This window comes from Oncorhynchus gorbuscha, linkage group LG24, assembly GCF_021184085.1.
Source record: "Oncorhynchus gorbuscha isolate QuinsamMale2020 ecotype Even-year linkage group LG24, OgorEven_v1.0, whole genome shotgun sequence".
Classification (NCBI taxonomy): domain Eukaryota; kingdom Metazoa; phylum Chordata; class Actinopteri; order Salmoniformes; family Salmonidae; genus Oncorhynchus; species Oncorhynchus gorbuscha.
In genome coordinates, this window is record NC_060196.1 from 54,228,027 (window position 1) to 54,255,265 (window position 27,239).

Here is a 27,239-nt window from a genome sequence, read left to right on the forward strand (position 1 = left end):
TCTGTTTGGTCAGGTTCTTCAACAGCTCCATATTAAACACAATGTGTCTAGCGCCTATCACGCGCAAAGTCAAGGAGCACTGAACGTTTCCATCAAACACTTAAGTCTTTGTTGAGAGCTTATTGTACTGAGATGGATAAGGATTGGGAGGAGGGGTTGCCTTGGTTACTGTTAGCCGCTAGGGAAGTTTCACAGGAGAGCACAGGTTTCAGTCCAAATGACCTTGTGTTTGGACATAGGGTGCGTGGACTTTTATCTGTTCTCCAGGATGACTGGAAGTCTCCCGAGCCTCCTCAGTCCCTGTGTTCGTATGTGTGTGATTTCCGATGACGGCTGTATGCCGCTGGTGAAATGGCTAAAGAGAAGTTATCATCTTCACAGGAGAGGATGAAGGGCATATTTGATCGCCGAACTGAGCCTCGTCACTTTAGTCCAGGTGACCAGGTTCTTGCTCTGCTGCCAATTGTTGGTTCTCCTTTTCAAGCCAAGTTTCAAGGTCCATATACAGTGGTGCGCCAGTACACTGAGCAAAATTATCTAGTTGCCACTCCAGAACGGAGGAAAGCACACCAGCTGTGCCATGTAAATCTGTTAAAACCCTATTATGCACGTTCCTCTGAGACTGAACAGTGGGATTCTACAGAGGACGGTAAACCTGTTCTTTTGGCTGATACCGTTGTTTCCTTGGGTTCTTGTCGTGCTAGATCTGTGCATGAGGAGGAAGATGTTCCTGGTCCTGACGATTGTATATTGCAGGGTAGATTGAAAAATTCAGAAACACTGGATATTTTAGACAGTCTTCTCACTCACCTACCTGTTGATGAGCGGAAAGAGATGGTTGGTCTGATTCAGAGATTTCCAGGTTTATTTTCTGATACACCTACACGTACAAACTTAATAGAACATGATATTGACATTGGAGGTGCTGACCCCATTCGTCAGCGGTTCTATAGAGTTTCTTCAGAGAAACTACGTTGTCTGGATGCTGAGGTCAAGTACATGCTGGAGAGTAAGATAGCAGAGCCTTCTTTCTCCAGTTGGGCTTCTCCCTGTATCTTGGTCAGTAAACCGGATGGAACAAACCGTTTTTGTACGGACTACCGTAAGGTAAACAGTGTCACAAAGCCAGATTCATTTCCTCTTCCTCGGATGGAGGACTGTGTTGATCAAGTCGGTGCAGCTAAGTTTGTGAGCAAATTTGACCTGTTAAAAGGCTATTGGCAGGTGCCACTGACGAGTAGGGCACGTGAAATCTCTGCCTTTATTACACCCTTTGGTCTGTACTCGTATTCAGTTATGAGTTTCGGTCTGCGCAATGCACCTGCCACTTTTCAGCGACTTATGAACAGGGTTGTCGCCGGTCTGACCGGGTGCGCTGTTTATTTGGACGATGTAGTGATCTATGCAGATACTTGGGAAGAACATCTGTCCCGTATTCAAGCCTTGTTTGAACGTCTGGCTGCAGGTCGCCTCACAATCAATCTGGAAAAATGTGAGTTTGCTCAGGCGACCGTTACATACCTTGGAAAAGTGGTTGGGCAGGGTGAAGTGCGTCCTGTTCGGGCTAAAGTGGTGGCTATTGATGCTTTTCCACCACCAACTACTAAAAAGGAACTGATGCGTTTCTTGGGCATGATTGGTTATTACCGTAGTTTTTGTAATAACTTCTCTACTGTGGTCGCTCCTTGACAGATATGCTGAAAGCTAAGGCTGTTTACGTTTGGTCTACTCGGAACACGCTTTTGAAGATTCAAAGAGGTTGCTTACCTCAACTCCAGTGCTGGCTGCTCCTCGCATGGATTTGTCATTTACCTTGCAGGTGGATGCTAGTCATGTGGGGGCAGGTGCAGTTTTGCTGCAAGCAGATGTGTCTGGGATTGAGAAGCCTGTTAGTTTCTTTTCTAAAAAGTTTAACGATTATCAGTTGAACTATTCGGTTATTGAAAAGGAAGCGCTAGCACTCATTTGGGCGCTACAACACTTCGAAGTGTATGTCGGGTCGGGGTAGTACCTATTGTGGTCTACACCGACCATAACCCCCTCACTTTTTTGAGGTCCATGATGTGTCCAAACCAGAGGATAATGCGATGGTGTTTATTTTTACAATCATTCCATCTCGATGTGAGGCACATCCGGGGACTGAAAACGTGATTGCTGATGCGCTCTCTCGTGCGCCCTGTTCCTAATGTTTACGTGACTAACCATTGTTTCGTATTGTCATGTTCTCTCTGTCCTGTCTGCTCCCTCCTGGTCTTGTTTTCTTTCCTCTTAAATGTTGCTTCCTGTGCGAAGGTTGCTGAGGTCTGGGGAGGAGGTTGGCTGGGGCAAATTGTAAGTGTGAACACGTAAACCCTCATCAATTTGGGGCACAGAGGCCTGTGTCAATTTGGGGCGCAGAGGCCTGTGTCAATTTGGGGCGCAGAGGCCTGTGTCAATTTGGGGCGCAGAGGCCTGTGTCAATTTGGGGCGCAGAGGCCTGTGTCAATTTGGGACGCAGAGGCCTGTGTCAATTTGGGACGCAGAGGCCTGTGTCAATTTGGGACGCAGAGGCCTGTGTCAATTTGGGACGCGGGAGGCTGGTAGAACAGTTCCAGGGTCCTTGTTGGTCCCCGGTTTTATGGGGGGAATGTGACGACCCTCCCACTCTGTCTGCCGTATTCTGTCTTTGTTCTTGTTTTCTTATTAGGATGCCGGTGGGCGGAGTTGAGAGGGTCACGTCAGCTACATGGGAAACACCTGGGCCAGGTGTCTCCCAGGATAAATAGACCTCTTCAACATTCATGGAGAGACTCTCTCCATGCAGACACCCGTTGTAGATTGTGTTGTGGTTCTTGGTGGCTGTTTGTTTGTTTGCTTTGGCACCTTTCATCACCCTGCATTATCACATTCATGCATGCAAAACACTCACTTACACTACTGATTACTGATTACACACACCATTGTATATTACACTTAGTTACTTATTTAATAAATATAGATTTTGCTACTCCTTATCTCCACGTTGTCTCCCTTTGTTACGGGCTTTGAGCCGGTTCGTGACAGGGTTGTCCAAGGAATCAAACCCAATATCCCTGGTGTTACAAGCACCAGCTGAGCTACAGAGGGCCAGCATTGGAACTGGGGGTTAGGCAGGGTTAGGGTTAAGAAGAATAGAAAATTCCATTTCGAAATGCTTTTCAGCCTATTAATTCATGGAAATACCAGTCGGTGTAAATGCATTTGACTGGTCATGCTTATCGGTCTATAAGTAATTTGCATAATTTAGTGTAATTAAATTGGTGCGTAAGTACAGTGTATTTGTTATGTATCTTACTTATTACACGCATACAGATAAATCTGTCAGACAGAGCGAGAGCTGCTGCCACAGCATCTCAAACAGCAAATGCATAGGCAACAGAAGGCAGGCTTCATCAGCGTATCACACACCACTGGAGGCAGTATGCAGTATGCATTTTAAAAACATATACTTAATTCTTTGAAACCTTAACGTTTTACTAAATATTATGAGGCATGTCTTACCTTGCTTCAAAAGTAGCCTATAGCCAAAATCAGACCATATCTATAGAGGCAATTATTTGATATCAACTTTCTTTCATTTCCAGTAGCCAAAGGAACAATCCTAGTCATATTAGCAACAACATGCTAGTTGTTGCATATTGGGGGAAGGGAAACGTGGCGATACCTAGTCAGTTGTGCAACTGAATGACTTCAATTGAAATGTGTTTTCCTCAATTAGTTCTCCCCTCTTTCCCCTCTCTCTTTCTCTTTCTACATTTCTAACAGATATGTTCATCTCTGTCACGTGAAACCACTCGCATACGGGGTGTGCTTTTGACAACAGTGTTTTAATAGCATAATGAACATTCACGCGTGGCTTCCTGGCTTGTGTGTGTTGCTGTGCTTATAATATGAAGAAATGATAGTTTATCAACATTATAAAGTTAAACGTTCTGATCTGTTGCATCAGACTCATTATTTATGTTTTTTTTTTTTGTAGCGTAGGCCTACTGGTTGTATGAACTTGGGATCTAATATATAATAATAATATATGCCATTTAGCAGACGCTTTTATCCAAAGCGACTTACAGTCATGTGTGCATACATTCTACATATGGGTGGTCCCGGGAATCGAACCCACTACCCTGGCGTTACAAGCGCCATGCTCTACCAACTGAGCTACAGAAGGACCATCGCGTGTGTGTGTGTGTGTGTGTGTGTGTGTGTGTGTGTGTGTGTGTGTGTGTGTGTGTGTGTGTGTGTGTGTGTGTGTGTGTGTGTGTGTGTGTGTGTGTGTGTGTGTGTGTGGCTCAGTTGCTAAAGCATGGCACTGGCAATGCCAGGTTTGTGGTTTTGATTCCCACGTGGGACCTTGGGATCTATCGTGTGTGTGTGTGTGTGTGTGTGTGTGTGTGTGTGTGTGTGTGTGTGTGTGTGTGTGTGTGTGTGGCTCAGTTGCTAAAGCATGGCACTGGCAATGCCAGGTTTGTGGTTTTGATTCCCACGTGGGACCACTATGGGGAAAATGTCTGCACTCCCTACTGTAAGTCTCTCTTGATAAGAGAGTGTCTGCTAATTGACTGAAATGTAAATCAGAGAGAGAGACATGATTGAGTTCACAGGATAGACTAATTATGTTTGCTGTTGTTATCAGTGATAGCAGCCAGACCGTCCGGCAGGCTTTCTGCCTCACCTAATAAGCCCTCTTCTGGAGTGTGATGTGAAGCTTATTGAATTGAAAAGTATCACTCTCTGTGGTTCTCCTGAGTTTAGAAAGGTCAGGAAAAAGCCTGATTCTATAAGTTCAATTCTGTTCTAATGCAACGTGACCAAAAGTTTCCCATCCTACATTAGCCAGCCATCGGCTTTGGTAAATTCATTATCAGTGGAAGTGACCCTAAGTGCCTCACACTGTGCAGGCGAAAGAGAGGAGGGATCCATTTTGCTCCGTGCTTTAAAGGTTCAGCGGAGGAGAAGATCGATAGATAACGCATAGAGTTGTTTTGCTGTCGGCATCAGGACAGTCCACCAAGTAGGACTGAAGAGTCTGGTAGTAGTGGAAGAGAGAGGACAAGTAGCTTTATTTACTCTGCTTGCTGGAGATGTGGCTCCATGGGTCACTGAACAAACTGAAAAGTTTGACAGGTCCTGGATTTCAATTGGATTTGATTTAGCTGGCCCGCGTGGCTTTGAAGAGTGTTGGAGAGAGGTGTATGTACGTGTTGCTTTGAAGAGTGTTGGAGAGAGGTGTATGTATGTGTTGCTTTGAAGAGTGTTGGAGAGAGGTGTATGTACGGGTGTGTTGGCTCAGTGCCCTCGTCGTAGCCCTCCCAGAGCAGCTATTGTTTTGCATCGTCACCCCTATCTCAGGTCCCAGTAACTTGCTGAGAAACAGAAGCAGCAAGGCTACAGACTCCTGTGTCCGCTGACCTGCTGGGCCGGGCGGTGTGTGTGTGAACCGTCATTCTCCGTGACATGGGAAAGGACTGGGAACCAGTTCACAGGGAAACGTTTCCTGTTGTGCCCTCCTTCTTACCTTTCAATGCCTATCTGGAGCTGCTTCCTGTCTCCAGCGCTAGCTCACTGCGCGTCACCCCATCAGCCACTCCATTGTCAGGAAGAAAGGCTTTTCTTACTACGTACACACTGACTGACTACACACTGACTGACTACACACAGACTGACTACACACTGACTGACTACACACAGACTGACTACACACTGACTGACTACACACAGACTGACTACACACAGACTGACTACACACAGACTGACTACACACTGACTGACTACACACAGACTGACTACACACAGACTGACTACACACAGACTGACTACACACAGACTGACTACACACAGGCTGACTACACACAGACTGACTACACACTGACTCAGTACAGACTTCTTTCTTCAACTTGTATACCTCTCTTCCTTATCTGTGGTCGTTGTTGATTAGCTAAATATTTTCAAAATAGCATTTCCCCTTTAATAAGAAGGTCTGAATAATGACTTGTTTGTTGTTGTGTGCGGGGAGTTCCTCTGGGCTCAATGTTATGATGGAAATTCACTACTAGGAGTTTACGTTCCCAGTGAAATTGACACTAATGGCGCTTACGATAAGGCTTTGGCTTTGTTTTGTTTTACGGCAATGAAACACAAGCTTTCATGGCTAGTTTGTATTATAAATTATATTTTGATGAATAAGATGCTTGTTTTGATAACTCTGCATTGGTGTGACCAGAACAGGAGTGTTCCAATGAGGTTACATCTAGATGAGGTAACACATAGATGAGGTAACACATAGATGAGGTTGCACATAGATGAGGTTACACATAGATGAGTTAATATCTAGATGAGGTAACACATAGATGAGGTTACATCTAGATGAGGTAACACATAGATGAGGTATCACATAGATGAGGTAACATCTAGATGAGGTAACACATAGATGAGGTTACATCTAGATGAGGTAACACATAGATGAGGTATCACATAGATGAGGTAACATCTAGATGAGGTAACACATAGATGAGGTAACACATAGATGAGGTAACACATAGATGAGGTAACATCTAGATGAGGTAACACATAGATGAGGTAACACATAGATGAGGTAACATCTAGATGAGGTAACATCTAGATGAGGTAACACATAGATGAGGTAACATCTAGATGAGGTAACATCTAGATGTTCTCTGTAGCCATAAGGGTACATATGATCCAGTCAACCTTGACGTGTGTTTCCTGGTCTGTGAGATGATATATGTAATAAATGTCAGTGTGTGCCATGAACCAATGTCCTTTGGGGTAATACTAAACCTCTGGGTAAGACAGAGGTCTCTCTCACAGCTTGGACCAGACACAAGGGCAACGAGAGTAGCCACACACCACGCAAGGCGTTATGGGAAATGGGCTATGAATGACCTAGGGTATATGGTGGTGTGTCAGAGTTTCCGTTAGCCAGCAATAGCCGGATTTGGGCCTAAAAATAAATAAATAGAACAGCCGATAAATAAAATTGACGTCAGACAGAAGAAGAAAAAATATCTAATTGCAAAATATTATTTATTAAATATAAATATGAAATATTATTGAATTAGCCTCTTCATTGGTGGAAATCCATTTGACTGGTCTTGTTTATCGGTCTATGGGTTAATTTGCATAATTTAATGGAATTAAATTGGCGTGTGTGTATAGTATATTTGTTATGTATGTTATCATCTGAACAGCGTACAGATACAGAACCTTTGAGCAGACAAATCTGTCAGACAGTTGAGAGCTGCTGCAGCATCTCAAACAGCAAATACATAGGCAACGGAAGGCAGGCTTCCTCAGCACGTTACATACATTTCTACATTTCTAAGGGTTATTTTCATCTGTCACATGAAACCTGTTTGCACATTGGGTGCGCTTTTGACGGTGTTTTCCAATAATAGTATAATTAACATTCGCACGTAGCCTCCTGACTTGTGTGCGTTGCTAATAGTTTGTCAACATTTTCAAGTTAAATGTTCTGATCTGTTGCATCAGACTCATTGCTTTTTAACATTTTTTATTATCTAGCCTAGGCCTACTGGTTGTATGAACTTGGGATCTATTGTGTGTGTGTCCTGTGTGTGTATCCTGTGTGTGTATGTGTGTGTCCTGTGTGTTTCTGTGTAAGAAGGCCTAACCCACTAATCGGGTATTGATTGACATGTGCAAATCTCTCTCTCCATCTCTCTCTCATCTCTCCATCTCTCTTTTCATCTCTCTCTCGCTCTCTCTCCATCTCTCTCATCTCTCCATCTCTCTTTTCATCTCTCTCTCGCTCTATCTCTCTCTCATCTCTCCATCTCTCTCTCCATCTCTCTCTCTCTCTTTTCATCTCTCTCTCCCTATCGATCCAGCAGTGTGCTCCTAGTTGGAGAGCTGAAAGGAACTAAGATGGATATTGCTTTTCAATATATGTATAATGGAATGGAATGGTCTCTGCGTCCAACTTTCTCTCTGTCGGTGAATTAAGTCTGGTTTTCTGAACCTGTTATACCGGCTAGGATACTAACTCAGTCTCTGTTTGTGGTCAAGGTCTTGCCGTCGGCGACGTGCCAAATAACCAGCCCATAGGGATCGTTCTGACGGTGCTCGGAGTGGTGGTGCTGGACTTCAGTGCAGACGCAACAGAGGGTCCCATAAGGGCCTACCTACTAGACGTGGCAGACACTGAAGAACAAGACATGGCCCTCAACATCCACGCCTTCTCCTCTGGTATGACACACGTCTTAGTAGCAGGATATTTCCATCACATACCTGTGTCTGTAATGTCTGTGAAAGTTTTGATAGATTGAATATTCTCAAACAGGAAATGATGTGTGTGTCTGCGCCAGGTTGTGGGGGAGCGGTGGGCTACGCGCTGGGCGGTCTGGACTGGACCCACACCTTCCTGGGCTCAATCTTCAAGTCCCAGGAGCAGATCCTCTTCTTCTTCGCCGCCATCTTGTTCACCATCTCGGTGGCTCTGCATCTGTTCAGCATCGAGGAGCAGCGGTACAGCCCCCAGCAGGACCGGCTGGACGAGGAGGCTGACGCCACCTCCTCCACTGTCAACAAGGTCAACGACACCCCTGGGAAGCTCCACGGCCCCAACACCCCCCACATGGAGCTCATTGGAGAGGACGACATCTATGACCCTTGTGACCGTTACGAGTTCTACGGAGAGGGGGGCGAGGACGGGCGCTCATTGCGCGACATTAACATGGACTTCCTGGATGTGGAGATGGTGAGGTCCAAGTCTGACTCTGTGCTGCAAATGGCCGATGCAACACTAGATCACCTGGACCACGAGGCTCTGTTCCTGCGCCATATCGAGCCCTCCATCTTCGCCGACCACCTGTCATCCTACCACGGCTCTCCACCACGCCGCAGCAGCAGCACAGGCAGCCAGGACCTCCTCAAAACCTCCAAAAAGATCTGCCGCCTGTCCCAGTTTCTGCAGGAGCAGGACCGCGACAAGGAGGAGGAGCTGCTCAACAACCAGGTCAACGAGCAGAAGACGCCCAACGGCCGGGCGCACGCCAACGGCTTGGGCCAGGGCGCCAACGGGCACGCCCGCTCAGTCATGAAGAACTTGGCCAGCACCAACGCCTCCACGCGGCACCGCCGCCACATCTTCTACCGCCAGCCGTCCTGCACCTTCTCCTACTACGGCCGCGTGGGCTCCCACCGCTACCGCTACCGGCGAGCCAACGCCGCGCTGCTCATCAAGTCCTCGCGCAGCTTGAACGACATCTACGAGGTCCAGCGTAGACAGAAGAGGAGACAGCAGAACCCCAGAGCGCGACACCAGTCAGGCAACACCAACTCCAGCGGGGACACAGAGAGTGAGGAGGGGGAGACGGAGACCACAGTCAGGCTGCTGTGGCTGTCCATGCTGAAGATGCCTCCAGAGCTGATGAGGCTGTGTGTCTGTCATCTCCTCACCTGGTTCTCCATCATAGCTGAGGCCGTCTTCTACACTGACTTCATGGGCCAGGTCATCTACCACGGAGACCCCACGGTAAGGCTGCTGGGACTCCAAGGTCATTGTGTCACGTTATTATAAAGCCAATTGTATTTATTTTGGGCAAAGTTTTCTTTTTTGGCATAAATGTACATATCCTTGTCTTCTGCAAATAAAAAACTATTGATCACACAAAAAAACTCACTCCACACCAGATTTTCCTGCCAACCTGTGATTTGAACTTGCTAAACTCTGGTTGCTCGCCTGCTTCTCTAATCTCTGGGCTACCAGCCTCACATTATTTCTCAGTAACCAAGCTGAGTTGTTTTATCTTCTCTCTCCAGGCTTCTGCTAACTCCACGAATCTGCAGAACTACCACAAAGGAGTTCAGATGGGCTGCTGGGGGCTGGTCATCTACGCCCTGACAGCTGCCTCCTGCTCAGGTCACTGACCAGTCACTGAGTTGAATGATGGATGAAAAGAAGGATGGATGGACGGACGAATGAGCGAACGAGTGAACAAAAAAATAAAATGAAGTGAACAATGAATGAATGAGCGCATGTGTAGGCCGTGTGCTTTGAGGCAGCCATAAAAACAGTAGTGAACAATGTGCACACAGTCTTCAGCCAAGGTGCTATCTGTGGCTCTGTTCACATGCTGGAGGGTTAGACCGTGATGAGCTAGTGAGCTGAGACGACCTGTACAAGTACAGTCAGACTACTCACAAAGAGCTGTACAGTAACCCAGGATCTAAACACCCAGAGGAATGTTGTACTAGCTACTGGTCCCTAAATCATGGTGCCATTCAGTTGAGCCACGGTGTGGATAACACTGGAGTCACCCAAACCAACTTATTCCAGGCCACATGAAATCTAGGTTTCCAGCGTCGCCAATGTGCTTTCGCTTCTGCTTTGTATGTTCTTTGGGTTTTTAGACTGAGTGTCTTGTAAAACACTTTGTGACACCTGCTGACCTAAAAAGGGCTTTATAAAATACATTTGATTAAGCATCTCCTTGTTTATATTCCCAAATGCTTATAGACGATTCTATTCTGTTGTTTGCAGCCGTACTACAGAAGTACCTGGACAACTTTGACCTGAGCATCAAGGTCATCTATGTCTTGGGAACGCTGGGCTTCTCCATCGGTACAGCTGTCATGGCCATCTTCCCCAATGTCTACGTCTCCATGGTGATGATCAGCAGCATGGGCATCATCTCCATGAGCATCTCCTACTGCCCATATGCCCTTCTGGGACAATACCATGAGATGAAAGAGGTAAGGATCTATACTAGTTAGTACACACACTGATATAACAGGTTAGTTAGTATACACTGATATAACAGGTTAGTTAGTATACACTGATATAACAGGTTTGTTAGTTACACACTGATATAACAGGTTAGTTAGTTACACACTGATATAACAGGTTAGTTAGTATACACTGATATAACAGGTTTGTTAGTTACACACTGATATAACAGGTTAGTTAGTTACACACTGATATAACAGGTTAGTTAATATACACTGACATAACAGGTTAGTTAGTTATACACTGATATAACAGGTTAGTTAGTATACACTGATATAACAGGTTAGTTAGTTACACACTGATATAACAGGTTAGTTAGTTACACACTGATATAACAGGTTAGTTAGTTACACACTGATATAACAGGATAGTTAGTTATACACTGATATAACAGGTTAGTTAGTATACACTGATATAACAGGTTAGTTAGTTACACACTGACATAACAGGTTAGTTAGTATACACTGACATAACAGGTTAGTTAGTTACACACTGATATAACAGGTTAGTGAGTTGCACACTGATATAACAGGTTAGTTAGTTACACACTGATATAACAGGTTAGTTAGTTACACACTGATATAACAGGTTAGTTAGTTACACACTGATATAACAGGATAGTTAGTTATACACTGATATAACAGGTTAGTTAGTAGACACTGATATAACAGTTTAGTTAGTAGACACTGATATAACAGGTTAGTTAGTTACACACTGATATAACAGGTTAGTTAGTAGACACTGATATAACAGGTTAGTTAGTTACACACTGATATAACAGGTTAGTTAGTAAACACTGATATCACAGGTTAGTTAGTAAACACTGACATAACAGGTTAGTTAGTTACACACTGATATAACAGGTTAGTTAGTTACACACTGATATATCAGGTTAGTTAGTTACACACTGATATAACAGGTTAGTTAGTAAACACTGACATAACAGGTTAGTTAGTTATACACTGATATAACAGGTTAGTTAGTAGACACTGATATAACAGGTTAGTTAGTAGACACTGACATAACAGGTTAGTTAGTTAGTTATACACTCTCTACTATCCCTCTCCCTCTCTACTCTCTTCTCCCCCTCTCTCTTCTCTCCCTCTCTACTATCCCCTCCCTCTCTACTCTCTTCTCTCCCTGTCTCTACTCTACCTCTCTCTACTCTCCCTCTCTCTGCTCTCTCTTCTCTCCCTCTCTCTTCTCTCCCTCTCTCTACTCTCCCTCTCGCTGCTCTCTCTTCTCTCCCTCTCTCTACTATTCCTCTCCCTCCCTCTTCTCTCCCTCTCTCTACTATCCCTCTCCCCCTCTCTCTTTTCTCTCTTCTCTCCCTCTCTCTACTATCCCTCTCTACTCTCCCTCTCGCTTCTCTCTCTGCTCTCCCTCCCTCTTCTCTCCCTCTCTCTACTATGCCTCTCCCTCCCTCTTCTCTCCCTCTCTCTCCTGTCCCTCTCCCTCTCTACTCTCTTCTCTCTTCTCCCCCTCTCTCTACTCTCTACTCTCTCTCTCTACTCTCCCTCTCTCTACTCTCCCTCTCTCTACTATCCCTCTCTACTCTCCCTCTCTCTACTATCCCTCTCTCTACCCTCTCTACTCTCACTCTCTCTACTTTCCCTCTCTCTACCCTCTCTACTCTCACTCTCTCTACTTTCCCTCTCTCTCCCTCTCTACTCTCACTCTCTCTACTTTCCCTCTCTCTACTCTCTCTACTCTCCCTCTCTCTACTCTCCCTCTCACTACTCTCCCCCTCTCTACTATCCTCTCTCTTCTCTCCTTCTCTCTCTCTCTTCTCTCCCTCTCTCTACTCGCTGCTCTCTCTACTCTCCCTCTCTCTACTATCCCTCTCTCCCTCTCTCTACTCTCCCTCTATCTAATCTTCCTCTCTCTACTGTCCCTCTCTACTCTCTCTACCATCCCTCTCTCCCTCTCTCTACTCTCCCTCTCTCTACTCTCCCTCTCTCTACTATCCCTCTCTCTTCTCTCCCTCTCTCTTCTCTCTCTTCTCTCCCTCTCTTCTCCCTCTCTCTCCCCTCTCTCTCCCTCTCTTCTCTCCCTCTCTCCCCTCTCTTCTCTCCCCTCTCTCTTCTCTCCCTCGCTGCTCTCTCTACTCTCCTCTCTCTTCTCTCCTCTCCCTACTCTCTTCTCTCCTCTTCTTCTCTCTACTCTCTTCTCTCTCTCTCTCTCTCTCTCTCTCTCTCTCCTCTCTCTACTCGCTGCTCTCTCTACTCTCCCTCTCTACTATCCCTCTCTCCCTCTCTCTAATCTCCCTCTCTCTAATCTCCCTCTCTCTACTGTCCCTCTCTCTACTCTCCCTCTCTCTACTCTCCCTCTCTCTACTATCCCTCTCTCTCTCTCTCTCTCCCTCTCTCTTATCTCTTCTCTCCCTCTCTCTACTCTCCCTCACTCCCCTCTCTACTCTCCTCTCTTCTCTCCCTCTCTTCTCGCTGCTCTCTACTCTCCCTCGCTGCTCTCTACTATCCCTCTCTCCACTATCCCTCTCTACCTCTCTCTTCTCTCCCTCTCTCTTGTCTCCCTCACTCTTCCGTCTTCTCCCTCTCACCTCTCCCCTCCCTCTCTCCCAGTACATCCACCACAGCCCGGGGAATTCCAAGCGGGGCTTCGGCATCGACTGTGCCATCCTGTCGTGCCAGGTGTACATCTCCCAGATCCTGGTGGCGTCGGCGCTGGGCGCAGCAGTGGACGCCACGGGTAGTGTGCGGGTCATCCCCATGGTGGCGTCCGGCGGCTCCTTCCTGGGTTTCCTCACCGCCTGGTTCCTGGTCATCTACCCAAGTCACGGCGACGCGGAGGCCAAGGGCGAGCAGAAGGCTCTAACAGGGCCCGTGTCCGATAACAGCGTCACGGAGAAACCCAGTGTTCTAAAACTGACAAAGAAAGGTGCCACCACTACGTGTAAAGTGCAGTGCGAGTCCACTCTGTAATTTGATGTGATCGCCAATTAACTGGAAAGGTCGGAGCTTACTGTAACCATAGCAATGCAATGATCATCAAAAAATAAAAACCGACATTCCATTTTTGTACAACCGGGCCATTGCCACCCAATAATCTGCTAATGGCATGGGCTTGACCGACCTCTTTCTCAGAGACACACATGGGCCATGATGTGTTAAGGTTTTGACATGTATTTCATTTAATTTGGGGCCTGTCTCTCGCTCGTCACACTCTAAGGACTGTGGTGTGGCAAGGAGAGGACAGGCGTCTCTCCCTCTCAGGGCCACCAGGGGCCGCGATCGAGGCGGTCCAACTGGACAGGACAGATCAGGGGACGATAGATACACATGCGACCGACGTTCACGCGCTGAACTGGGATCTCTGGAAAAAGACATGCACTTCACTCTCACTTCCATTCAAGGGTCAAGATGAAGGAAAAGACGAAGAGTCTCTAAGAAATATTATATTCTTCTAATAAGTGAAGCATTTGAAAATGCAGAAAATTGCTCTTTTGATTGAACACGATTATTTAGTTTACTTTCCTCTATATATTTTTGACATTATGTTGCAGAAGGACATTGTTATCACCAAATGGGCCAGGCCCGGTATCATTTACAGGGTTGATGTATTACTTTTTGGACTTAAAAGGTTTCTAGTGGCTTTAAGAGGAAACTGTACATATATAAGGAGGTGATTTCTCAGTTAGGAGAGGAGGGGGAGGAAGGCATTGTTTGGTAAATCAATCAGTTCTCCTAATTATTGAATTTCTAACTGTTATGACCAGTTACACCATGTGTCCAAGTCATTCCACACAGAGCTGAGTGTCTGCTGGTTTTCGCTCCTTCCTTGTACTTGATTGATACATTTAGGTCACTAATTAGTAAAGAACTCCCCCTCACCTGGTTGTCTAGGTCTAAATAGAACGGGGAAACTAAAAACGGCAGACACTCGACCCTCCGTGGAATGAGTTTTACACACCTGAGTTACACTATATCAACTGTACACAAACATTTACCAAACTCGCTCCTGGGAACCACAAGGGGTGCCCGTTTTGGTTTTTGCCCTAGCACTACACAGCTGATTCAAATAATGAATTCATCATCAGGCTTTGATTATTTGAATCAGCTGTGTAGTGCTAGATCAAAAACCAAAACGGGCACCCCTTGTGGTTCCCAGGAGCGAGTTTGGGGAAATACTGATCCACACAAATATATCTTTATCCTCTTTAGTAATTTATAGTAAGGATCCTATTTTCCACCTTTCAGAATATATCCTTCTGAGATCACAAGGGCCTCACCGTTGACGGAGAACAGAAACACTTTTAGGAAATGAGAAAGAATCTCAATGCCGCATTGGAGTTACGGAGAATTGCGTACCAAACGGAGGACAGAAGTTGAGGAGAACTGTAAGGAGCTTGGAAGCTCTTCTGTCTCACAGAGGTGAAACAGATTTCAGGCTTCAATTCGTTCTCTTTGTCTTGTTTCAATTGCATTGTTAATGGATTGTGTCACTCGCTGCACAATTTCAGCTGCTGACGTTTGTTTGAGGATGTAACTAATACTAGCTAGATGTTTGTCAAATGTGGGAGTGCCTGCTCATCGAGTGTGGGGGGGGGTGTAGGTCTGAGTTTTGGGGGAGGAGCACTTAGGCAGAACTTAAACTGTGCAGGAATTCAAGTTGATTATTTTCCTACCATATTGGTCTTCCTTTTATTTTTCTAACTGAAGTAATGGGTCTTGATAGAAGAGTTCATATCCATGGGCCTCCCGAGTGGCGCAGTGGTCTAAGGTACTGCATCGCAGTGCTAGCTGTGCCACTAGAGATCCTGGGGTAGAATCCAGGCTGTCGCAGCCGGCCGCGACCGGGAGACCCAAGGAGCGGCACACAATTGGCCCAGCGTCGTCCGGGTTACGGGAGGGTTTGGCCGGCAGGGATGTCCTTGTCCCATGGCGCACTAGCGACTCCTGTGGCGCGCCACGCACAGTGTGCACGCTGACACGGTCGCCAGGTTCACGATGTTTCTTCCGACACATTGGTGCTGTTGGCTTCTGGGTTAAGTGGGCATTGTGTCAAGAAGCAGTGTGGCTTGGTTGGGTCGTGTTTTGGAGGACGCACGACTCTCGACCTTTGCCTCTCCTGAGTCTGTACAGGAGTTGCAGCGATGAGACAAGACTGTAACTACCAATTGAATACCACAAAATTGGGGAGAAAATGGGGTAAAAAAAATAGAAAAGAAGAGTTATATCCTCTCACTTGTAGTGCATTTACATTTAACACCTAGTTGCTGCATGGTTTGGGCCTTGTGGCGAGTTGTGCTGTTATCTGAAGCGGCCTTAGCTAAATGTTAACACACCATGTTGGCTCTGCATGGCCTACATGCACCCTGAGCCAGAATGGGGGCTCAGTTGCATTCTTCTATAGACGACATGGTGGACTGAGTGTGGAAACTAGTGAAGGGAGTAGAGCTCCACTGTGGAACTCATTATGGCTCTAGTCTGTCTGTTGTGTTGAGCATGCTGGTTATGGCTTTACAGGCCCATGTGTCTCTGCTGTGACAGGCCCCAGGAGGTCAGATCAGAGCCTTAGGGCTATAGAGCTGGGACTACCCAATTACTACATCCAGGTTGGCTGTGTTTCTACACGAATACTTACCGTATATGAGATATGGCTTCCGTCTCCTATGTGTTTATTATATTGAAGTTACAGACTACATCGCTGTCTCTTGTTAAGGATACGTGTTAATCAGTAGAGGAAGATTTGTGAATGTGTAATTTTAACCTTCATTAATGTGTCGAACTGAAAAACAAAAAGCTGAAATCTTTTCAGAGTGTCAAGAGGAGATTCAGACCAAACTTGAAGTGTAAACAAACAGAGAGCATGAAGTATTTGACAAATCAGACGATTGTTGCAATAATGTTTTCTGCCTCTGTAAGCAAGGGTGGAAGTGTTAAGTTTCTGGGATGGGGTGAACTTTTTTAATGCATGGCTGTATGTATGTGAATCATAGTTATACTGTATGAAAAACAACAACCATGTACTCGTAGCTAAAGAAGCATAGTATTGGTTAGGTTTTTTAGAGAAGAACCATGCCTTGTTGAATACTTGAAGTGCAACTTGAGTGTTTCTAAGATGCAAGGAAGTGTATGATAGTTTCCCTTAACCTGTAGCTGTTGACTCTGGAATGTTGACATAGTGGCCTATGTTGAAAGGCCTGCTGGGAGTTTGCATTTCCTTGATTCCATCAGGTGACAATGTTAAAGTCATGAATGTAAAATGTGTGTTGTTTTGTGACGGGTAGAGGGTCTGCACAGAACTTGCACATACAAAGTTTGAAGAAAAGAAAAGAAAAAACTTGCAAAAGAAAAAGTACTGGATATGTTTTATATAAATATATATATATATAGCTCTTTTCATGTTAAATGGATGCTTTCACTTTATTTAAATATAACATATATAAATACAGATATATATTTACAGTAACACATGCGAGAGGTATGTTACAGTGATCGGAGGACTGGAATGTGTTTGAAACACGTGTGTGAGCGCGTCATCTGCTTTTCAATTCACTTTCTTTTAGAAGATTGAGGTCACACTGCAATACCAATATTTCATTTGTTAAATTTTCAGACAGAAATGTGTTTTTGAATAAGTATAATTCAATTTGATAATTAAACTCATTCAATTTCCCTCTTTTCTTTTGATAGGAGAATGCTATCATTCATCTCTAATTATTTTAAAAATACTTTTATAAGGTCATTTTATTTTAGGACAATGAGAGTTGCATATAGTATTTTATGTAATGAATTTATCACTGATATTGCTTAAAGAATGGGAAAAACAGTATTTGCAGTCAGTGTAAATACTATTTTAGTTTATTTTGCTGCTATAAAAAAGCAGATTATTTGTATATACACTGTTTTTCTATAAGGACTGTATATACATTGTGTAAATATGCTTGAGCCTTCATATGTAGAACCATGGAAGAACACTGTATTGAATGCACCTTTAAAAAAAAAAAACTCAATGGCTTCTGTCGCTTTATTGTTGTATTGCACTCATATATTACCTTTTGAAAACAAAATATTAGCTCTGTAACTATGTTAATAAACTGCCATCATCTATGAAATACTCTACACCTGTAATATAAAGTCATATTAACGTTAGAGGGTGGTTTGTTTTTAGGTCAATATGAGGAAAACCAGCGTACGTACAGTCTGAAGATCTTGGTAGACGAAGAAGACACGAAGGCTATCAGTGCATTCAGCGACAAACTTTAATGATGACTTATCAGGGTTATAAAATGAATGATAAACTGGAGAGGGAATAGCTACACCTTCACACCATATCACACATCACCTTTCCACCTCGGGTCAAACCACAGGTCATCTACGCTGAGCTAACCACAGCTTCCTCTTTCAGTTAAAGCCACACTCTGTAAGATCCTGTTTATGATAAGGTGAAACAGTTGCTGGCCTAAGCTACATAAATCACATACTATTTCTGAACCAAGGGGGGTATTTGATTCATTTAAATGACTGGAAATCTATCAGACAGCAATACTATGTCTTACCAGTGGTGGAAAAAGTACTCGGTTGTCATACTTGAGTAAAACTAAAGATACCTTGGTAGAAAACGACTCAAGTCAAAGTTAAAGTCACCCAGTAAAATACTACTTAAGTAAAAGTCTAAAAGTATTTGTTTTAGATATATTTAAGTATCAAAGGTAAAAGTATAAATAATTTCAAATTCCTTATATTAAGCAAACCAGACGGCACCATTTTCTTGTTTTATTTATTTTACAGATAGCCTGGGGCACACTCCAACACTCACACATCATTTACAAATGAAGCATGTGTTTAGTGAGTCTACCAGATCACAGACAGTAGGGGTGACCAGGGATGTTCTCTGTTTAGTGAGTCTGTCAGATCAGAGGCAGTAGGGATGACCAGGGATGTTCTCTGTTTAGTGAGTCAGTCAGATCACAGACAGTAGGGGTGACCAGGGATGTTCTCTGTTTAGTGAGTCTACCAGATCAGAGGCAGTAGGGATGACCAGGGATGTTCTCTGTTTAGTGAGTCTGTCAGATCAGAGGCAGTAGGGATGACCAGGGATGTTCTCTGTTTAGTGAGTCAGTCAGATCACAGACAGTAGGGGTGACCAGGGATGTTCTCTGTTTAGTGAGTCTGTCAGATCAGAGGCAGTAGGGATGACCAGGGATGTTCTCTGTTTAGTGAGTCCGTCAGATCAGAGGCAGTAGGGATGACCAGGGATGTTCTCTGTTTAGTGAGTCTGTCAGATCAGAGGCAGTAGGGATGACCAGGAATGTTCTCTGTTTAGTGAGTCAGTCAGATCAGAGGCAGTAGGGATGACCAGGGATGTTCTCTGTTTAGTGAGTCCACCAGATCAGAGGCAGTAGGGATGACCAGGGATGTTCTCTTGATAAGTGTGTGAATTAGACCATTTTCCTGTCCTGCTAAGCATTCAAAATGTAACAAGTACTTTTGAGTGTCAGGGAAAATGTATAGAGTAAAAAGTACAGAATTTACTTTAGGAATGTAGTGAAGCAAAAGTGGTCAATTTTTTAGTACAGATACCCCCCCCAAAAAAAAAACGTTAAAAAAAAACTGAATTAGTACTTTTAAGTATTTTACTTAAGTACCATACGCCCACTGTGTCTTGGACATGATCTAAACATAATGCACGAATGAGACTTTGTGCACAAAAAGGGCCACTCGTCTGGGAATGTTGACAACAGTCTCTTATACAATGTTCCCACCTCGTGGTGTTCTTCTCGCGTTACATTTCTCACCCCTGGAAAGGGTTCTGCGTTTCATGGATGTTTCTCTCAGCCGCTGGATGGCAGCATTTAACTACATATTGTAACCAGCAGTACTATACTTTTATAGTCGTTTTATTTGTTACATGATTGTAGTTGTAGGCGACAATATAAATCATAATTGAATCGCAATACAGTTTAACTAATATGGTTTTAATGAGTTTTCTGCGTCTGATTCCTTTTAGTCCTGAATGTAATTTGAATCTGTGTAGGCTATGAGCCGCCTTTTTACCAGGAAGTTGTATGGAGCCGACAACGGTTGAAATGTGATGTTTGCTCCACTGCTCTGGTCTTATCCGGTGAGTGGAGTGGTCAGGTCAGCCGCGTACTGTGTGGAGCTTCGTGTGCGCTTTATCGACAATAAAGTTACATTTGACGCCTTCATTATTTCACCAACGAAGGTACCTGATGGAAAATAGCCGATTGAATAGAGGTTGGTGATGTCTTGTATTTTCTAAAAGTGTCATAAGAGAGCTAGCTATATGTCAGGTTTAAAACAATCGGACCACTTTTTAAAAATTTAAGATGCAAACCTTCTTGTCACAACAATGCCATTTAAAGTGTCAAGACCGTGTCAAAATTGAATACAGCTGACGCTGTCCCCTACCTATACTGTCATCACCTTTCCTCTTTTGTGTTCTGTAGTTTAAATGAGAAGTCAACATGCGTTTATAGATTAGGACAAAGATCAGTGTACCTGTCGTTAGACTATAAATGGCACCCTATCAATAAGATCCATGAGGCGCAGACTTGCGACGGACCTGAGGTTTAGAACTAGAATGACCAGTGTGACCACCGGCCGGGAGGACCGGGTTCTGCCAGAACAGAGTACAGACTAGATGTCTGTGGTTTCACCGGATCGTTTATTTCTGGAAAATCACATTTTAAAACCCATCGTTGGTGTCATGTAGTGTAGTAACAGTGCACGTGTCTTTACAACATCCTCTCTATGTATTCAAGATGCATGTTTTGGAATAGTTCTATATTTGTATTCTGTTCACTCTGCCATTATTGTGGAGTTACTGTAACATTTGGATGGATTGCTATTCAGAACTGCACCTTGAATAGTTGTGTACAGGCAGAACTGTTAAAGCCCCCCTCCCTGTGGATTTTGAGAGAGAATAACATTACTCCTAGTGTTTTCCATTACACAAGGTTGGGCTACTCACTGGCCCAAAATGTTGGGCAGGGATTTCATAGACCTGCTGTCAGCACCACTGCAGCTGCACTGATGATAAGAAACAGATGTGCCTTTTGGGGAGAAAAGCAAACTGCTTGGCCTTTATAAATCACACAATCCTACTTACTCTAGGCGACTTTGTTGTGTCTTGTGTTTTTATCTTTTGAGTTAAACTTTTTGACCAAATAGGTCATATGTAGTATTAGGAATCTAATGATTTACATGTTAAATAAAGACTATGAGCACTGCATGCAGACAAAATGGTAGTTATGACAGGATGATATCTAAACTGTGTCAACAAAGCAAATAAATCTCACTAAGTAATTCATGGTAACTTCCGGAAGTATGTTTGGATTTCTTTATATTTGATTGTGTTACAAAGTGAGATTAAAATGTATTTAATTGTCATTTTTCTGTCAACAATCTACACCGAATACTCTGTCAAAGTGGAAGAAATATTCTAACATATTTTAAAGATTAATACAAATTAAATATGCTGAAATATAATCGTTGCGTAAGTATTCAGCTCCCTGAATAATACATGCTGGAAACACCTTTGTCATCGATTACAGCTGTGAGTCTTCTTGGGGAGTCTATAAGGGCTTTGCACACACACATTTGTGCAATATTTACTGAATATCTACATAGGCGTACAGAGGCCCATTATCAGCAATCATCACTCCTGTGTTAGCTAATCCAAGTTTATAATTTTAAAAGGTTAATTGATCATTAGAAAACCCTTTTGCAATGATTTTAGTACAGCTGAAAACTGTTGTCCTGATTTTAAAGAAGCAATAAAACTGGCCTCCTTTAGACTAGTTGAGTATCTGGAGCATCAGCCTTTCTGGGTTGGTTTACAGGCTCAAAATGGCTAGAAACAAAGAGCTTTCTTCTGAAACTCATCAGTCTATTCTTGTTCTGAGAATAGACTGTGAATAGACTCAGAGAAAGCTCTTATCGCTGTAGAAATCTTCACTCCCAGACCAGCTCCTTTCTGGAACCTACATCAGTAAAGCCCTATCTCTGCTTCATTAGTTGTTGTAGTTTTACCATCGCCAACAACAGGAAAGTATGCAGGCAAAGTAATACGTTATGGAGAAAACATGTTGTACGTGGTTTATATGAGGTTCAAATCGTACCTTTCTGCTTTACAGTTGACAAAAAAAATAAAACTAAGTCAACCTGACGATTCACTTAGATAAATTACGGTAACTTTGGATACTTGATTTCCACCCCTGGGCTTGGGATTCATGTTAAACATGTTAATGATCGGTTTCTGGTTAGCTGCCTGAGTGATCAGGCCCCAACATCTGATGGGATGACGATGGGTTTTTCATGATTACCAGGCCGGTATGCAGGATCTTAGTTTATAGGGTCTATATGCTGACTTCTATCAGGCCTTAGTGACTTATAGAATGACTAACCTAACTCACTGTCTATATCTGTCGTTCCCTAGACCTGAGGCCATGTTTCAGATGATTCTACTGAGATGGGCCTTTCCTCTAGGTGATTCTGATCTACACGGGTCCTGTGGAAGTGAAGAAAGTGGTAGAGGAGGAGAAGCAGGAGACCTATCATTCTGACTCTGTTCTGGATCTATGGACTGTAGACAAACACCATCTGTCTTACGTCAGACAGTGCGACTCATTCCACATTTGTTTGAACTAACGTCGTACAGGAGGAGTTTTGCGTAGGAGTGACGGCACCTGTTGGACTCAGAAAAGAAGGCAATGGCCGTGTGTGTGTGTCAGTGGTGTCCGGCTGGCTCTGCTGTCGTCTAGGCTCTGCTGTCGTCTAGGCTCTGCTGTCGTCTAGGCTCTGCTGTCGTCTAGGCTCTGCTGTCGTCTAGGCTCTGCTGTCGTCTAGGCTCTGCTGTCGTCTAGGCTCTGCTGTCGTCTAGGCTCTGCTGTCGTCTAGGCTCTGCTGTCGTCTAGGCTCTGCTGTCGTCTAGGCTCTGCTGTCGTCTAGGCTCTGCTGTCGTCTAGGCTCTGCTGTCGTCTAGGCTCTGATGTCAGATGTTCCCTCTGGACTACTGGAGGCTTGTGTGGTGGTTGGAGCTGGCAGCAGTACACTCAGGGAACTCTATCAGGTAGGTACTGCTGACTCAATCGTGTTCTTCCAACTTCTCCCAAACAACTGCCCTTTTGACCACTAACGCAACAGGTTAGAGAAAATGTTTCTATGGTATGAAATCTTCCCCTACTTCTCTGCTTGTCAAATCTGCGATCGGTTTCCAAATCGTGCAGGGTAGCCTAATGGTTAGAGCGTTGGACTAGTAACCGGGAAGGTTGCAAGTTCAAACCCCCCGAGCTGACAAGGTACAAATCTGTCGTTCTGCCCCTGAACAGGCAGTTAACCCACTGTTCCGTCATTGAAAATAAGAATTTGTTCTTAACTGACTTGCCTGGTTAAATAAAGGAAAAATAAAAATAACCCATTGTCTGCTCTCTTTCCAGCTTTAGTAAATCATGTCAGAAATGTGCAGATTCACTACACTGTATGGTTTTGCTACACAGTGATTTTCGTTGGCTTAGGCTTCCACCACATCGTATCAATCATATGGCACATAGTCATACGCATCACATGTGGGCCTGTACATGATATCATGTAATGTTTCCCCTTCCTACCAGTCACACCAGCAGGGTAAAATCAAAGAGCTCCCCCTGTTGGAGACGGAGGTACTGCAGGTGCACGCCCCACCCTTTGTGACCAAAGAGAGTGTGAGTAGCGAGACCAAGGGTCAGGGTCATGCCCCGGCCTTCACCAGGATCCAGAGGAGGCGCTCCTTCATCAAGAAGAAGAGGGGGAGGCCTGGTACGGCTAATGGAGAGGTAGCCAAGGGTAGCGATGGATGGGGTGGCACCACAGAGGACATCAGTGTCCCCAAGGACCTGGACCTCATCGCCCTGCCTCAGCTCTGCTTCCCAGGTGACACAGCGTGGTGATTTCGACTAGCCACACGCACACTACACCATAGCACTACATATTAATGCTCAAAGAAGTATGTTCATAACTCCAGATTTGTCATCTTCATCACCAAAGGTGGATGTGTCGTGCGATTAAGCAATAAGGCACGAGGGGGTGTGGTATATGGCCAATATACCACGGCTAGGGGTTGTTCTTAAGCACGACGCAACGCGGAGTGCCTGGACACAGCCCTTAGCTGTGGTATATTGGCCATATACCACAAACCCCAGAGGTGCCTTATTGATTTTATAAACTGGTTACCAATGTAATTAGAGCAGTAAAAACAAATGTTTTGTTATACCCGTGGTATACGGTCTGATATACCACGGCACTCGGCCAATCAGCATTCAGGGCTTGAACCACCCAGTTTATAATTCCTCTTATATGAGGTCTTGTGTCTGCTTTCTTCCATTGGCCAGGGGGTCTTCAGATAGCCAGTGAGCAGAGAGAAGACTCGTACCATTACCTGGTGTTTACTGATGTCTTCGGGAACAGGACACATGCTGTAGTGGTGCAGTACTACAGACCTATACAGGTGGGATGGCTTACCGGCTGAGCTTTATCCATGCCCACTGGAATGATTTACCTTCTTCAATAAAGAGTGGTTTATCATTTGAAGACAGATGGATGGACATAAGCATGTTCATCAGCAAAACAAAGATTTATTGGGAACATTGGCCCTTTTAGGTCCATGTTCTTTTTAAATACATTTGTAGGCTTTTACATTTGCTGCAATGGGAAAGTAGAAGGACACATGGAATATAAATACAGTCTACAGCCACATGAACTGTCATTTCAATTACTGTCCACATCAGGTCATTGGTCACTATGTAAAACATTGCTCTCTGATTGGTTGTCTGCTTGGGTCCCAGTTCTCTCAGGATGGTGGGCACCAAAATGGCTACCGGTTGTCCTCCAAGTCGTCTCGTCTCTACACGGCGTACGGCATCTGTGTCATCTCTAAATACCCTTACTACAACGCTCTCAGGGACTGCCTGTCATGGTGAGAACAATTCACCATCCACTTACCATCCTCTCATTCCTCTAGGTTTTCGTGTTTTAAGTAAATACCGAACGAGAATACAAAACAGTAGACTACAGGTTATCACAGTAAATACGGCCAGATGTGGGCCGTTGTTATAAAGGGATCAGTTCAGCTCATCTTAGACACCTATTGACCTGTATGTTGTGTTTTGACTGCATGGTGTCCATCTAACGGGTGTGTGCTCAGTCTCTTGTCCCAGCTCAAGCCCAGCTGGATGGGGGACTTTGAGGAGAGGGTGAAGGAGTTTTCAGCCAAGCTGGCGCTGGTGCCCATACCTCCACCTGGGCAACTGCATGTGGTGAGCCATTTGTCCCTCTCTATGATTTACTGGCATTATTTAACAGTAGAGATCATGTTAAGGATGAACTGTAAAGCCAATCTCTGCTCCACCCAGTCTATTGTATGTTTATGTGTTGTATTGTTAAGTGACTCTGTGTTCCTCTACCTGTTCTGTCCCAGGTGTTTAGTCTGAGGCCTCTCCAGATTGGGCTTCCCTCCCGGGAGGATAAGGACCGGCCAGCTGTTGACCTCGACCTCCATCTGCCTTTCCTGTGCTTTAGACCCCGACAGCTCCTCCAAGTGAGGACAGACAGCCGGATTATACTGCCACAAAACTGCCTAACCCACTACATTATATTTTCTTTCAATGCAATTAAAGAGACTTTAAGACTGTGGGAATGTGTAAATGTACAGTATGTTTCTGTTCATCTGTTTGGAATGGTAAAAGACATGTCTATATCGATCAGACCTGGGTTCAAATACGATGTAGGATATTTCAAGTACTTTCAAAGTCATTTGGAAGTAATTATTTAGATTTTTATTTAAAAAAAACACATAGTTGAATATTGGAATATATTTGGAAATAATTAAATACACAGTATTAATACAAATGCTTAAATAATCCCAGGAATTTGAACCAGGTTTGTTTGGCATTTGAAATAATGTATTTCGAAAAAACTTTCGAATAGTAGGCCTATAAATAAGGAAATAATTAGAAAATCCTTTCAATAGTTGATTCGGGCCACATTATTAGAAAATACTTAAATACACCGAAAAATAAGTATTTAAATAACAAATAATAAAATACACATGTATTTGAAGCCAGGACTGACATCAACGTTACCGTCTGTCTGTCTGAATCTCATCAGATCATTACCAGCCTGCTGACAGAGCAGAGGGTAGTACTGTTTTCCTGTGACTGGGCCCGGCTCACCCTGCTGGCAGAGAGCCTGATGCTCTTCATCCACCCCCTGGTGTGGCAGCACCCCTTCGTCCCCGTCCTCTCAAGCCAGATGCTGGACTTCCTCATGGCGCCCACCGCCTACCTCATGGGCTGTCATCTGCACCATTATGAAGAGGTGGCCGCGGTAAGGATGGATATCACTAGCGTACATGGCCATGCTAGAATAGAATACTGTAGCATGATCAGGTAGTGACCGTTATAATGATAGTGACCCCTTCCTGGGGCGGAAGATAGCCTAGTTGTTAGAGTAGCGGTTGCTGGTTTGAATCCCAGAGTTAGCCGGGCAACCGTAGGGTTGCTGTGATCATCCTGGGTACATTCGCCTGCGAATGAGCCATCTGTAATTGCTCCAGGAGTGCTGCATTGCTGAGTTTGTGTGTGTTTTTTGGGGGGGTTGGATTGTGCATAAAGACACATTTCTGTTTTAATGGACAATGAACTTCTCTTCTCATTGGCTGTTACCTGAACCCCTACAGGAGGTATCCACGATAAGAATAGCACCAGCACTGTCTGACAATGTTCCTCGCATCACTGATTTATTTATAATTTAATAAACTGATTTATCAGGCTTTATCATTTATCAGCATGTTCTACTTACTTTTACATAGTATAAATGATCATGTGGTTCAATGTCCTAACTGACATACAGGACAGAAGTTAACAGAATGTCCAGTTCATTTGAGCTGACCTTCCTGACTTAACCCTAGTCTGTTGTTCTCCTCCATTACAGCGTGTTCTCTTAAGAGAGACAGAGCTGACTTGACCCTAGTCTTTTGTTCTCCTCCATTACAGCGTGTTCTCTAAGAGAGACAGAGCTAACTTGACCCTAGTCTGTTGTTCTCCTCCATTACAGCGTGTTCTCTAAGAGAGACAGAGCTGACTTGACCCTAGGCTGTTATTCTCCTCCATTACAGCGTGTTCTCTAAGAGAGACAGAGCTGACTTGACCCTAGTCTGTTGTTCTCCTCCATTACAGCGTGTTCTCTAAGAGAGACAGAGCTGACTTGACCCTAGTCTGTTGTTCTCCTCCATTACAGCGTGTTCTCTAAGAGAGACAGAGCTGACTTGACCCTAGTCTGTTGTTATACTCCATTACAGCGTGTTCTCTAAGAGAGACAGAGCTGACTTGACCCTAGTCTGTTGTTCTCCTCCATTACAGCGTGTTCTCTAAGAGAGACAGAGCTGACTTGACCCTAGTCTGTTGTTCTCCTCCATTACAGTGTTCTCTAAG

At 44.3% G+C, this 27,239-nt stretch overlaps 2 protein-coding genes across 4 annotated transcripts in view; both read left to right on the top strand.

The window, feature by feature from the left end:
* Window positions 1-15,346, top strand: part of LOC124012998 (solute carrier family 45 member 4-like) — an 80,355-nt gene extending 65,009 nt beyond the window's left edge. The window contains exons 5-9 of the mRNA XM_046327102.1: window positions 8,065-8,244; window positions 8,364-9,532; window positions 9,820-9,919; window positions 10,541-10,752; window positions 13,369-15,346. Coding sequence (XP_046183058.1) covers window positions 8,065-8,244; window positions 8,364-9,532; window positions 9,820-9,919; window positions 10,541-10,752; window positions 13,369-13,728 — 2,021 coding nt within the window. The 3' untranslated portion in view covers window positions 13,729-15,346. The remainder of the gene's footprint in view (window positions 1-8,064; window positions 8,245-8,363; window positions 9,533-9,819; window positions 9,920-10,540; window positions 10,753-13,368) is intronic.
* A 4,468-nt stretch (window positions 15,347-19,814) lies between these two features.
* The window catches only part of LOC124012987 (DENN domain-containing protein 3-like), a 36,121-nt gene continuing 28,696 nt past the window's right edge, over window positions 19,815-27,239 (top strand). The window contains exons 1-8 of one of the 3 annotated variants that reach the window (XM_046327089.1): window positions 19,815-20,007; window positions 22,211-22,843; window positions 23,385-23,682; window positions 24,141-24,256; window positions 24,594-24,724; window positions 24,953-25,064; window positions 25,226-25,345; window positions 25,915-26,133. In XM_046327089.1, coding sequence (XP_046183045.1) covers window positions 22,763-22,843; window positions 23,385-23,682; window positions 24,141-24,256; window positions 24,594-24,724; window positions 24,953-25,064; window positions 25,226-25,345; window positions 25,915-26,133 — 1,077 coding nt within the window. In that variant the 5' untranslated portion in view covers window positions 19,815-20,007; window positions 22,211-22,762. Of the gene's footprint in view, window positions 20,008-22,210; window positions 22,844-23,384; window positions 23,683-24,140; window positions 24,257-24,593; window positions 24,725-24,952; window positions 25,065-25,225; window positions 25,346-25,914; window positions 26,134-27,239 lie in introns of those variants that run through there. The other 2 variants (XM_046327090.1, XM_046327091.1) reach the window with 2 other exon arrangements.